The 14123-nt window shown below is 40.1% G+C and overlaps 1 protein-coding gene across 1 annotated transcript in view; it reads left to right on the forward strand.

Moving 5' to 3' along the window:
* KIF26A (kinesin family member 26A) overlaps nucleotides 1-14123 on the forward strand; it is a 97841-nt gene that overhangs the window by 60278 nt on the left and 23440 nt on the right. The window contains exon 5 of the mRNA XM_062577029.1: nucleotides 8646-8829. Within this exon, the coding sequence (XP_062433013.1) occupies nucleotides 8646-8829 (184 nt within the window). The remainder of the gene's footprint in view (nucleotides 1-8645; nucleotides 8830-14123) is intronic.

Below are 14123 nucleotides of genomic sequence, written 5' to 3' on the forward strand. Positions count from 1 at the left end.
AAGTCATTTTGATCCTGGCTTCTTTCTGTACATCGGGAGCTGGTATTGCAGGGCAAAATGTTAAGTGATCTATTTAAGTAATTACTTTAATAATAAATGGCTAGTTAGCACCATTGTTTCTGTTTCATTGCTTTGTAATTTAAAAAATGTCTTTATTACTTTTTCCTGATAGAATACAAATGAGACTAAAATTTTATTTCCCTCAACCTCCCTGTTTCATGAGTCTGTGTCTTGCTGGCAAATAAGCCTAACTTTTTTTGCCTAAGGAATGTGCCTAGATGGATGAGGTTCTGCCTGCTTTAGCTCAGTTAGTTCATGAAATAGAGCGAGAAAATATTGTTGGCACTCAGGTAGCTCTGTTTTCAGTATGTAGTTATCTATGCTGCGAGCAGCCCGGGAACTGACATATTTCTATATTAGGTGTTGACAGTCTTGCTTACATAAAGATTAACCTACACAGGTTTTCAGCAGTTTGTCATATGGTACAATTGTAAACAGCAAGTATGGAAGTACAGTGATGTGTTCATCTGCTCTCGTTTTGTTTAACATCATTAGTGAACAGAGCTGGAGATGGTATGTGGCAGGCTGCGGTGACTAGTTGTTATTCTGGTGTATAAATTAATAAGTCAGTTCCTGAGCCTTGGGCCTGGCTGCTAAAGCAGAGTTATTTGACCGGAAAAGTGTCTTAAATCTGCAAGCTGAGGGGAATATGGAGGTGACATCACTCGTGACAATTTTGTAGCAATGACCTCAAAGGCTACTGGATCTGAGAGGGCAGAAAAAAACGCCCGGTGTGTAACAGGCAGTGCTGAAGAGCTGTCCTCTGAGGTTTTTTACACATGGGGAAAAAATAAGGAGGAGAGCTGTGAAAATTCCTTCCTGGGTTCCTGTCTGCAAATCCTGTGAATGCTGGAAAGTGGGCTTGGTTGGTTGCTTCCATTCAAATACTAATGTGCGGTCGAGAGACGGGATCAGCTCTTGGATCTGTATAGCATGAGAAAATTCCTCTGATTTCAGGGGTACTCTGCAGGTTAATTTTAACGCATCATCTTCCAGAGGTCTTTCTGAGTCTCTCCCCGAGTGGCTCTGCTTGATCTTTCTATCTGGTGCCTGAATTCAGGTGAATCTCAACTGTTGTTCCTCCATGCATTAGGCCTTAATTCTGTGCTTTCTCAAGCTTTGACAGTCTCTCTTTACTGTATCTATTTTAACATCACATGTCTGAACAGCCCCACAGACTTAGGGCGTGATTCTGTACTGCTCTGATCAATAAGAAATTTGATACTTACATGACTGATAAATGAAATATCGTAGTTGATTTTACGTACGAAACTTGAAAGATGTGGATCAGGAGACTAGAGCAGAGGGACTGCAACAAGGATGCTCAGAAATCTGGGAAACTATACCAGTGAGGAAAGGTTGGAAAGACTGGGATTTTTTGGCCTGGAAAAGGGAAGACTGAGGGGAGACATGGTAACAGTCTTTATATAGGTAAAAGCTGCTGCTGCAGGAAGAGAATAAATTCATCTGCATGCCTATTTGGGAGATGAGGGAAAACAATGAACATAAATTGCAGCAAGATAGGTTTATACAAGATATTAGATGTGAATTTTCTAACAGTAAGAATTGTTAAAAGATGGAATTGATTGCCTAGGGAGGCAGTGGAGTTGCTTTCACTGGAGATTTCTAAGAACAAATTGGACAAATATATACTGGGAATGTATCAGATGAAGTTCATCCCACCATGGGGAATGGGGAAGGTCTGGATAACCTCTTAAAATCCCTTCCAGTCTCATCTTCTCTGATCAGCTCTGAGCAGATGATGTTCCTAATATGTCAATATAGTTGTTTTTTTCTGCCTTGCTGATTTTAATAAGAGATAGTAAGAGAAAATTAAGAGGTCACTTGACACGAGAGGCTGAAATTCAAGCCTGAAATACAAGATTATGCTATATGTGAGAGGCAAGGCATGAACTTAATCTCATATTAGAGATACTTTCTCTTATAATCTTGGCTTGGTAATATCCCCACAATATTAGATGTGATTTGACATTTTGGAATATTTCAGAATAACATTTTTCTATTGAACTGTATTACCATCACCCATTATAAAAATGCCACTGTTTGAGGCTATGCATTATGATCCAGATGAACTAATTATTTATCGAGGAAGGTGAACTACTGAAATAGGGAACATTAATTGTTCTTCCTGGCAGTGCTTCTTGACAGCATTGCTGGGACAGCTAAGGAAACAAAGGGTTGGTTGTGTTCTTGTATATTAATACTGAAGTGAGGAAAGCCTTAATATCCTCCAGAAGCTATATATGCAACACAAGAGCCTAGTGAGCGTGTTCTAGCAGAGAAACACCATAATCTCAAAATATAACATACACTTTATATGTGACTTCTTGTTCAGTGTCAGCCAAGATTACTGCTAGTCTGCATGCCTGAATAACTCTCAGTGGTGTCGTGAGGACTAACATGTTAATAAAGTCAAAATGCATGTTAAGTGTAAGTACAGTATATGAAAGTTGAGCCATGGCAACTGTCTTAAGCAAAGATCGTTATGGTTTAGTTCCCTCAAGCAGAGGGAATTGAGATGGAACAGTCCAAAAGACCTCTAAGCAGGATTGGATGGGCCAACCCCTTAAAGAGTAACAGCTTGGCATGAGATCTTCCGTAAGAGAAATTACAGGGCAGCGAGGGACACCAGTACAACTTTGCTGATTTCTGAGAATCTGGCCTTAAATTCAGGAAACTGATAGTTTGCAGAAAGCGAAGGGAGAGCAGGCTTTAAAGCGTTCTGGAAAACTCCAGCTCCAACTGCGTTCCTCAGTTTAACTGCATCTTTCTTTGGTAGCCTGTCCACAGACAGTTGCTGCAGAAATGTGGATGGCGTCTGTCCTTCCAGACCTGCACGATACAGTTAGACATTCTTAGCTTTCCATTTATAAATGTCTCTTTCTGAATAGGATTTTATTTTCTAAATCTAATGCTGTTAATGGAAATTGATACCTTGTTTTTTTAAGCTTGCATGGGGTTTTTGGTAGCAACTGTACTGCTTCATTGTGTTGCCTTTCTAATTTTAGAACCACAAATCAAACAGCAATAGCAATAATAAAAGTAATAATGCCAACCAAGTTTATTTTGTGAGTTACGGAAGGCTCAGGGCAGAGTGCTGGAGGGTGTATTGTAGGACATCCGTCTATTTGTTGTCTGTATTGACGAGTAATTAAGGAAACAATAACTGGAACTGCAGATACAATGACAGACTATGTGACTTTCCCACTGCTTCCTTTCAAGTTGGTTTGCAGTGGGAAAGAGTTGTTAAGTTGGTTATGTAACATTGCAGTGATGGCTAAGTTTGTGAGCTGGGAACTGGGAAAGTTTGGAGGAGTCTTGCTTTTGAATAAAGGTTTCTGAGCTATCCAATGTAAGCCTGCATGCAGAATTTCCTAAGCTTTGCAGAAGGTTCAGAATCAACTTAAAAAATAGCTCCTCCAGTATCTGTCAAGATTGTACCAAAACCCTTGAATGAGCCCTTCAGAAATGTAGGCTGTTTAAAACTTGGGCTGCATTTAAGGCTTTGGCCTTGACCCTCCCAGTGAAGCCCTTATCCATTCTCACAACACAAGTAAAAACAATGATCTCCAAAAGATTAGGCAGGCTAATAATGCTAAAAATGCATTAAAATATGTAAGGACTCATGCTGAAATGAATATGCAAAAATTTTGTTTTCCCTTGTTACAGTTTTTGGTCAGTGGAGTTTAATAACGGGAAGCAGGATTCCCAGTTCTATTTCTCACTGGTGGTGGTGGTTGGTTTGTAAAGCCATCATGTAGTTAGTTGACTTATTTCCAGTATGTATCCCTCAGTATTTCTCATGTCACTCTTCTTTCCGAATAACAAATATTTGCTTAGCACTTTTTGGAATTTTATAATTTTGCATAGTTCCAAAGGTTTAAATTCTGCTTTTCTTTTTTCTGAAGAAACTATGCCCAGAAGGAACAGTTCTTACGGGATCTAAATTGTGCTGTTTACTTTCACAGCTGTAATGTGCAGAATGTGTAATGAATGTAGGCTGGAAGAAGCGTGCTGTATGACCAAATATCTGAAATGTCAGGTTAACTTCACAGGAGGCAGTATTTAAAAAAACAGTTGTATGGTTCCTTTAATGGCCAGGCTTTGTAGTTACTGTTGTTGCGTGGTCGTATTCCCCAGATGCTGAGCGTTTTATAATTGATCTAGTCATGCTTTTCCTCACTGTGTGGCAGAAAACTTAGTAATCTGTAAATTGTGAAGGGGAAAGAGCAGGTTAGAGACTGTCCCTTGTCATTTGATATTTGAGTGCTCCTGCATGCGCTGTATATTAGTTTTATTTTCCACTATGACACCTAGCTATGAGGAAAGAACTCTCCAGAGCATCTTAAAAGACAACTTCTATTAAAGATGAAAAGAGTTAAGCAAAATACAGACAGTAGATCTCAAGAGCTAGAGGTAAAAATAATATACATGGGTGTCTCTAAAGCTTTAATGGGACTAGAGGCATGGGATGTGGCGTCCCCTGCAAGAATGTTTCTTAGACTGCTTGGCCTAAGTTGAATCGGGAAAATGAAGATAGGTGGTAAGCATACGCCTCTGTCAAAGCTGTGACAAAATACTTGGAAAATGCTCAGAAAAATAGGTGACTAAAGTTTCACATTGTATATGCTAGGGGACATAATTTTCCCTGTTAGGAAAGAGAAATTCACACTGGTGAAGGACAGACAGCGCACTGTGCTGCCGAAGATCGATGTAAGGGCTTCCTATGCAAGATTAATTTTGAGAAGCAGCAGCAAATCAGGATACAGGTATGGCACCTAATTAGATACCTATGAGAAGTGCTCTAATAATAGCCTGTGCCTCTGTCTCTGTGGTGCCTTGCTAGACAAAAAAGGTCCAGAGTGCAAACACTTAGCCTTTCTTTTTTTCATGGGACAAATTCCACCTGGGAAAGACCCCCCCAAAAAAAAAATGCTAGAGAAAGCACTGGAAACTTAGGTGTAATGAGGTGTTGCATAAGGGCTGCAGAAAATCCAGTGCTCTTGAGTGTCTCAAATGACTCCCTGGAAATATAGAGACTACCAGAAATTTTACTGAAGTAAGGTTTGTGAAGTCACGTTTTGTTTTATTTGGTTGGGCCTGTAGCCAAACCAGCCTGGCCTATGTTTTGGCCTAGTGGTGGGTACCACCGTGTAGAATGCTGGTGCTGGAAGAAGTGCATGAGGACTGATGAGTGCTTGGTGGTACTCTGCCTGGCCTGGTCGAGGAGCCCAAGTACCGTATGTGAAGTGTGCTGCCCAGCTGTCTTTGGTGGTAGAGAACTGACTGCACTTTTATAGGAGCTGAGGATGGAGGTTGCTTATCTTTGTAGTCAGAGTCTAGATTTTGATAGTTGCGTTTCATTTGCCTATATTGCCCAATTCTTTCCATTAGATTTTTTTTTTTCCTAAAAGGGAAAAGTTAAACTATTTGCTATTGCTATCTGCAATGTTCCTACTACAGAAACAAAGTCATTTCAATGTCAGGCAAAATGATTCTTGCATACAAACACAAAGAGATATATAATTAAGCTTTGTACAGTGCTACCTGAGAAAAGATGATTTTTAAATGTGGACCACATACATCATTATTAGTGCAGCTGGCCTGTTGCCCATCAAAGCACTGATTATTTTCTGCAACAGCTACTCCAGTTTCTCTGCTTTTTCAGTTTCCTGTTATCCCATGTGGACATCTGCAATCCCTTTGCCAAATTTCTTAATACATCATGGCTCTCCAAACTCATAGGAAAAGGATTTATCTGCACTATAGCAGTTAATTGCTTTAGCTAGCATGTGGCACTGTCCTTTGAACAGTGGAGATGCAGAAAGGGTGTGAGTACTGTTGGAAGCGAATCAGTTTGAAAATTGATCTATCTTGGTGGGGAAGTTAAGAAAACTACTAACTAGTAGTAACTCTGTCGTCTTCCACCTGCTTTTTGAAATGTTACCTGCTGTGCTTCAATGTGATTGACTTAATTGTGTGTTTTACTTAGCTTGGCCTTTCTGAGTGCATTTGCTTGTTGACTGTTAGTGCTTAGTCTAGGTGCTTCAATAAATGTTGCCTGAGTAAATTTGTGCTTTGTGCCGCATTCCCTTTCACATATGCTTCCCAGAGGAGCTCCTTCAGCTAGATCTATTGAAGGAATAATTATTTCACAAGGATTTAATGCATATCTTGATTGCTCTTTGAAGAGATTCTCTGGAGCTGTTTTTATCATTTTAACAAGGAATCATAGCATGTAAACAAAGAAATAAACATTATCTTTCCTATTAATCAACCAGATGATTAAGTAATAACTGCGACTGTTAATTGGTACTTGGAGATAGAGAGTAATGACTGTCTTGAGTTCCAGAGTGAGTGTGCCAACAGGTAGAGACTCTTTTCCGCACAATAAAGCTGCTTATTTAGGAGGCATTATGGTTTTAATGTGCAGCTGCAACCATAGTGAAGTTGTGCAACAGTTTGCTTGGTGTCCTATTTCAGGCGTATGTTTTGATACTGAATGGGGTTTTAGCAAGGGGATTTGGGATTTAGGCAGTTAAATCAGTTTTCATTGCCACCAAAAATCCAAGGCTCTGTATTTGTCCATGCCTGCAGTATTTTGCTTCTCTGTGGGACATGGTTCCTGCTGATTTCAGGATGCAGCAGGAGTCAAATGCTTCTGTTTTTCTTAGAGGCAGGAGTCCAGCTCGTCCCTCCTGAGGGGACTTATGGCTCCCTCTGAGTTTGGAACTAGAGCCTGATTTTTCCTCACTTGAGTCTTTGTCTTTTTCTAAATACTGCAGTGTTTGCAGAGGGAGAAGAAAGCCTATGGGGATCTACATCTCTCAAAGTTGATGAAGGAGAAAGGTTCAGGAGTTTAAAGTTTGGGCATTTAGAGCACAGGACTAAGAATTTTAGAGATCTGTATTCTGAATCTTACCCCTAGTACCGGTTACCTGTGTAACCTCAACCCAGGTAAATCATTTTGCTCCTTGGGACACAACCAGTACTTCACACTGTAACTCATATGAAGGAAGCACTACTGCTGAAAGAAACCATGCAGCCCTCCTGCTCTCAGCATTCATTTTTGCTTCTAACATCCCCCCAAAATAAGCAAAGGGATAGTTTTCTTGCCTGATCAGCTTGTTGAGTTGATTCAGCCTGAGGCTGTCTGATTACTAGATTGAAGGCAAGGTTAGTGGTCTAGATTTACCCCGAATTAGGTGTGATAGCAAAGCACTGCCTTAGTTTCCCCATGTGTCTGTTGCCTACAGTAATTACTTTGCAGCTGCTGAGAGCAGCTCATTCTGACTGAGAAGTACTTTGCAATCCTGGGCTGAAAGGCATGATAAAAATATAAAGTAGTCATTGTGTAAAGAGACTTTCTGTGGTCAGATATACTAATGTATACATAAATGACTGTACGCATAAATGAATGTATCCAGAGCAACAGAGCTTTGTGTTGCAGGCATGGATCAGAAGAGTGCTTTGCCCCCAGAAAACCTGTTGGTATCAGTATTGTGGTCTCAGGTCATGGACACTAGCAGTTTAACACTTTGAGTCTTTGGTGGCTTAAGACTCATTCAAAGTAATGCTAAAAGACAGCATGTTAGATGTTTTTACAATGCACATCTGACTAGACTGGGCTATCTACTGACAGCTTTGGGGTCAGAGTGCACCTTCCCTATTCAGTTGGCAAAACTTTTCATTGACTTTAGCAGAGCTGAGATTTTGCTTCCACCCAGTTGTTGGTGGTTCCCCAGCACATGCTCACTAACGTGTATTTCTTCTGCTTAACTCTGCAGACTGATTTTTCTGTACAGGTTTTGATGTAGAGTTTAGTTTCTATTTTTGTTTCTTGTTATACTGTTTGGTGTTGCTGTTGGAAGATAGCAGAAACACTGATTATATGCCTATTTTTTATTAACAGGGAAGAATGTTGCAATTATAATCACGTTTTAATTTTTTCTTCATCTTTTCTGTTTTGAAATTCTGCATTTCAAAAGCGGGATCATTATCATTTAGAACATTAAAGCATGTCTCTCTAATAGCTTTCCCTTTTAATGTGGAAAAATGGAATTGAGGAGGAAAAAGCAATCTGTCTGGAAGGAAATTATCTAATGATTTTGGTGCAGCCAACAATAGAGTATCTTGAGCTCAGCTGATTTGGAGTGTCAGCCTCTGTCTTGAGTAACTTGTAGAATACAAAACATCACTTTCATAATGTTATCATCAGCAAAGTCCATTTGGTCCTGCCAGTGACAAGGGAATTATTTCAGCTTTTCATGATGTCTGTGAGATATTAGCATTTTAGGAGTCAGCTGTGAAGCTGTTGAGGGAAGAAATGAAAGTTAGATTATAACTGAAGCTCTGTTGGGGGAGAAATTAATTTAATATTTTACCAGTAATTTTTTACCCCTGTTTTCTTTTCATAGTATCCTGATGGTGTGTTCTTATGAAATCTGGTTAGAATGAAATGATTTGTTAAACAGACAATGATGACAATGAATCTCTGTTTGGCTGGTCCAGATTGCAGTTAACGCTCAGTAACATTGTCCTTTCTTGCTATTACTTTTATACAGAGCAGCACAGAAGCTTAACCTGTCTTCCAAGAGAAAGAAATACCATCCTCCCCTGCCGCACACACATGACTTCTCCGTCTATGGCTCTAACTTCAGTGGCATCCTGCAGCTCTGCCCTCCCCCAGCACCACCATGCCTTCTAAGAGCTGTGTCCAAAATCAAGGACAACCCTGGCATTGGAAAGGTAACTTCAGATTTCAATTATTTTTAAATTAGTTTTCTAGATTAATTTTAATAGAGCTGGAAACTCTCAGCCTAAAGCAGAGTTGAATAAGCTCAAGGGAGTGGTTGCAAGATAGAGAGATAGGCACATCTGTGAATGCACTTGAGAGCTGTTCCCGTTTGTTGACTCGAGAGTTGGTAGCCCCACAGTAGACTCACTGCACAAGTCTTGGCTTCACTGAAGCCAGTGGACACCACTACCAATGGTCTTGACAAAGGCTGTTTTGACCTTCCTGCCACTGAAGTAAGCAGCAGAGTTTTTGTTTGACTTCATTCATTCAAAAGTAATGCACATATGTGGGCTTCACCTCAGGCAGAAATAGTCTCTGCATTGCCTGGAAGGCTCAATCTTGGTGATGGTGATCAGCATCAACTGCTGATGCTGTCTGTCTCCTGTGGGTTAAGGGAATATGTTGAGGGCATGTTGCTGAATACTTATTTACATAGGTTACTTGGCATTAGTGTTTGAAGATAAAATCAAAGTACTTAATGTGCATAGAAGAGCTAAAATATGCATTTTCAGTAACCATACAACACAGCATTAACATAAAGAAATTGTCAGCCTAAATACCTATAACTGACACTGCTGTTTACAGAGAATACTTTGTATTCTGTAAAGACAGTGAATTTGTGCTAAATGGAAAAGAAAACTGTCTTTGCATTTTTATGAACTCACAGATGAAAATATGGTTTCTGTCACTGTTTTTCCAGTATGTTAGAAAGGAGGATGCAATATTGTAAAATACAGTAAGCATGGCACAGTGACTTAGAGATTCTCAGGTGGCAGAAGAATTGAATAAGAAACACACTTTCTGTGCATATGTTTTAGCAGAGACCATTTGTCGTGTCTGCCTCTTCACTTACTGTGGTACTAAGGAATGGTCTTAAAAAGACTCTTAAAGCATATTTGCATCTCGTTGTGCCTGCAGCTCAAAGAACTGCTTCTCAGCACTTCACAGCACTTCTGTGCCTACACCTGTGTGTAGCCAAGGGACTTGAGCCTTTTTTCTGCTTTCTCAGGGTGGTTAGTGGAGCCAACCTGCATAAATTGTGCATCATAGAAAGCCCTGGTTTGTCTGGTGTCTTCAAAGAGATCAACAGAGTCTAATACAGATCAAGTGCATGGTCCCAGATGGCAGGAAATTATATGTCTGCGATCATGTGGTCTACCTATCTTTTTAATTAGTAAGCACAGCAGAAATTAATCAAAGGGAAAAGCTCTACTAGAATGCCTGAGAACATACTAGGACCTTGAGCCAACCCACAGACCAGGGCTGTGCCAACCTGTTCAGCTGAGGAGCTTCTCCTCCAACATGGGATGTATGGAGCATTTTGGCAATGTGGGTGGTATCTGTCCCCTGCCTAACATATGAGAGCAAGGGTTTCCAGAATTTTTAGATTGACAAGCTGCTGTGGACCCTCAAATGTCTCTTGTTTAGCTCTCAGCTGAAAATACTGTTGAAGATATTATTTGCTTGGGCTCAGGGTTCCAGCTGTGGGCTTTTCACTAGATACATGTTGATCACTGTTTGGAAAACCCATGTGCTGTGCTGCAGAGGATAATAGCTCTCTGCCAGCAGGTTCACACCTACTTGGTTCTATGAGTTAAGATCTAGACCGTCCAAATGTTGATGGCCCTGGCTGTTAGTCTTACTCTTAGAAGAAGGTAATTAGGCATCTTCTCTCACTCACAGTTTAAAATGTGCAGTTCCTCTTAAATGACTCTGTTAAATCATCCCTCCTTTGCAAATTTTTAAATTACATTTTTTACCCTTAAAATCTCCAGCGATATAGCGCTTTGTAAAATTGTGAGTCAGCCCAAATGAAATTTCATTTATCCTAATTACAACTTTTGGTCAAAGGAAAGATGTCAACCCTTTCTGGGTGTTCTTTAGTGCTGAACACTCATAGTTTCAACTTTTCTGAGCAAATGCTAGTGCTAAGTAGCTTTTGTAGCATTTATTGCATGGTGGGATAACGTTCTCCATCATATTTTCCCCCTTCACTAGCTTCTGCTGGTCAGTCTTAGACAGACAGCATCTCCTTATGATGGTGATGCAAATAAGGTAATTACCTTTCTTCATCACTGCTCTAAGTATCATTGCAATTGAGAGAGAAATCAGCAAATGCTTGCAAAAGTGCTGAGATCCTTTGTTAACTTGAGTCTCTTCTAACAGCTTTTTACTTTAGACTCTTCCTAGCTATCTTCTTCCTCAGCTGCTTCTTGCAGCCTGACCAATAGTAAGTATGATGTCCACCTATGGGACAGAATCCAAGTTGGATTCTGGAATCAGTTTCTCCTACAGCAGCATCTGTGGCTGTAGGAGGCTCTCTCTGTGGTTTCTTTGATTGTTCCTGGGTCAGCAGTGTGCCTGGCCCTATTATTACTGTATGGTTATAATGCATTAAGCAGCTACTAGGGCAATGTTTTCCTTCCTCACCTCCCAGTTTGCTGCTGGTTTGTCCTGTGAGGTTACTTGTTACATGGAGAGTTGGTTCCTTGCCATTTTCTGCTGTACATGTGAGAAACTACTGCTTTCTCATTACTATTTCCCCCCCTCAACCTGTGCTCAGTGTTGTCTTTCAGATCGTATTCAATACATTGTAAGCCTCAGAGGAATAGAAGGTGGAAAATATGATGTAACTTCAGGGCCAAAATGAGGGAAAAATGGGCTGTGGAGGGAATCTGGGAATTATAGACTAGTAAGGCTGACGTTCATCCCAGGCAAGGTGGTTGAAACAATAATAAAGATTGAAACTAGTAGACACGTGGGTAAGTACGATATGGTAGAGATCTGTGATAGAGCTTTTATTGGCAGAATGCATATGGTAGAGCTCTGTGGAAGAGTCAGTGAGCATTTGAATAAGGTTGATCTACTTCATAGAGTGCATTTGAATTTCGAAAAAGCTTTTGACAAGTGACCTCACCTAAGTTTCTTAAAAAACCCTAAGCTGTCATGTGTCCTCTAGTGGTTTAATAACTGGTAGGAAACAAAAGGTCAGATTTAACAATGGACCAAAGTTAGCAGTGGTGTCATACGGAGGTCCATGCAGTTCAGGGTCATCTTAAGTGGTTTGGACAAAGAGTGAATCAACATATCCAGAGCAGCCAAGGCTAAAACTAACTCTGAAGACTTGCGGAAGGATATCATGATGCTGAAGTTAATTGGGTGATAAAATGGCAGATGAACGTTAATGTTAAGGAAGCAACGCACATAAAAACAACTCTAACTATGCATATACAAACAATAAGCTCCAAGGAAATCAGGCATGATCATAGCCCATTTTATTAGCCTTCATGCTAGCTGCAACATTAGGTTTGTTTTCATGAGTGAATGTTTGAAGAAAACTCTATGGAGTGTTAAGGAGGCAACAAGATAAGCATCTTTATCGTAGGAGGTCTCTAGCAGTATGGTATGTTCCTCTTCATGCTCACAATGATAAGAAGGAGTCACTCGTATTTTTCCTTACTGCCCTTTTTGCTTTGAGAGAATAACTTTCAAGAAGTTTAATAAAGGAGGGGAAGAAATGAGGAAACGTATTACAGCTTGCAAGGATTTCCCTCCTCTCACAGTGTGCATCTCTAAATGACCTTCTCAAGTGGAAGCCAGTTGTGTGGCTAAGCGAGGGAAGGCTGGATCCTTCACCCCAGCATGCAGAGGATGCTAGGATGGTGGGGGCAGCAGCTGTGTGTATTTTGCTGCTGGTCCAGACCTGGATCCCAGGCCTGAATATTTGGAAAAAAAGATCTCACCAAACAGACTGTTTAACATCCACACCTGGAATTTTAGCTTTCTTACTTGATTCGTGCTTTCAGAGCTGCCCTGCCATGACTGTTTGCTTACCCTGGCAAGGAAACTCCCTCGTTGCCAAAGCACAGATTCAGTGGAGTGCTTCTGCATGTGTTACGTTCTTTTCATTGGTTTTTTAATTTAAACACCTGTGTAAGAGTAGTTCTGAATTAGGGTAAGAAACAACTGAATCTAAGGAATAGATTGAATTAAGCATATGCATATGCAGCATCAGGATTTTCTTAGGTGTTTCTATAGTAACTAGAATTGGAATCAATGAACCTGGCTGACAGGTTCTGCACTGGTTGTAGGACCTCACTTTTACTTAGGAGCTCCACAGACATTCAGGGATGAGAGGAGGTTTGAATTCCAACTTCCATTAAACTCTGTGACCATAGCAAAGACGGTAAGTGCGTATAGTCAGGACTGCTGGAGGAAGCAAGAATGTAGAAAGCTGTAGTAGCCGGTTCTTGCAGTTGAACTCAGTTATCGATGATTTGAACCTAATGAGCTTGTTCTTAACAACATCATCCCCATGCATGTCCTGCGGTTCTGCTCGTGAAATAGCTGTATGGCTTTTGTGGGCATTGAATACCTTTGTTATTAGCCACTTATTACAACAATGAGCATCTATGCATCTTTTGCAATTTCTACTTACAATTTCTCATTGTTTTCAGTACTTTCTGGGAAGGTGGAAGATAAATGTCTCATTAATCCTTTTTACGTTTCACAAATGCCAGTTTTTTCCCTTAGCAGAATTTCAGCAGAAGCATGTGGATTTGTCCCATGATAAGAATTTCTAATTAAGCCTTTGCTTACTCTTCTTCACAGAGAGTGTAAAATGTTATATACTCCAACAGGTGCTAGCGGGGGGCTTCAATATTCGGGAAGACCAAGCAGGGAAAGGTTGAAACAAATTTAGAACTGTAGGATCTCTATGGGGCCTGTTTCATGTAATCAACAATTATCAAACCCTCATGCACAAAAGAAAATCCCATTACCATTGGCAAACTGTATTCTGAAAGGAATTTTGCTTACTACTGATAAATGTTACATAGTAAATTTCATACCTTTCTCTTGAAAGTGCCAAAAACATCAGAGTCCAAATCATTTTGCTGAATCCTACTTAAAAGGCAATGATCCACTGCAGTATGATTCTTGTAACTGAATCATTTTTGTGGTCTCTCTGGGTGTTATTAAATTTAATGTCAGAATAGTAGGAAAGACATCTGAAAGCCATTTAATATTGTCACTGGAAAGAAGTTAGATTATGCTCAATTCCTGACATTAATGTGCTACTTAAGATAATTTATCATATTGTGTTATTAAAAAAGACATCCTTTTTACAAGGGCTGCAGTGTAGCATTCTAATTTGCTATTTTTTCTTAGCATAGTAGGAAGCCTTTTTCATGCAAAATGTTTTTTCTAGGATTCTCTTCAGTGCACTTTATAATACTGTACCACT

The sequence above is a fragment of the Rhea pennata genome, chromosome 5, assembly GCF_028389875.1.
Source record: "Rhea pennata isolate bPtePen1 chromosome 5, bPtePen1.pri, whole genome shotgun sequence".
Lineage (NCBI taxonomy): Eukaryota > Metazoa > Chordata > Aves > Rheiformes > Rheidae > Rhea > Rhea pennata.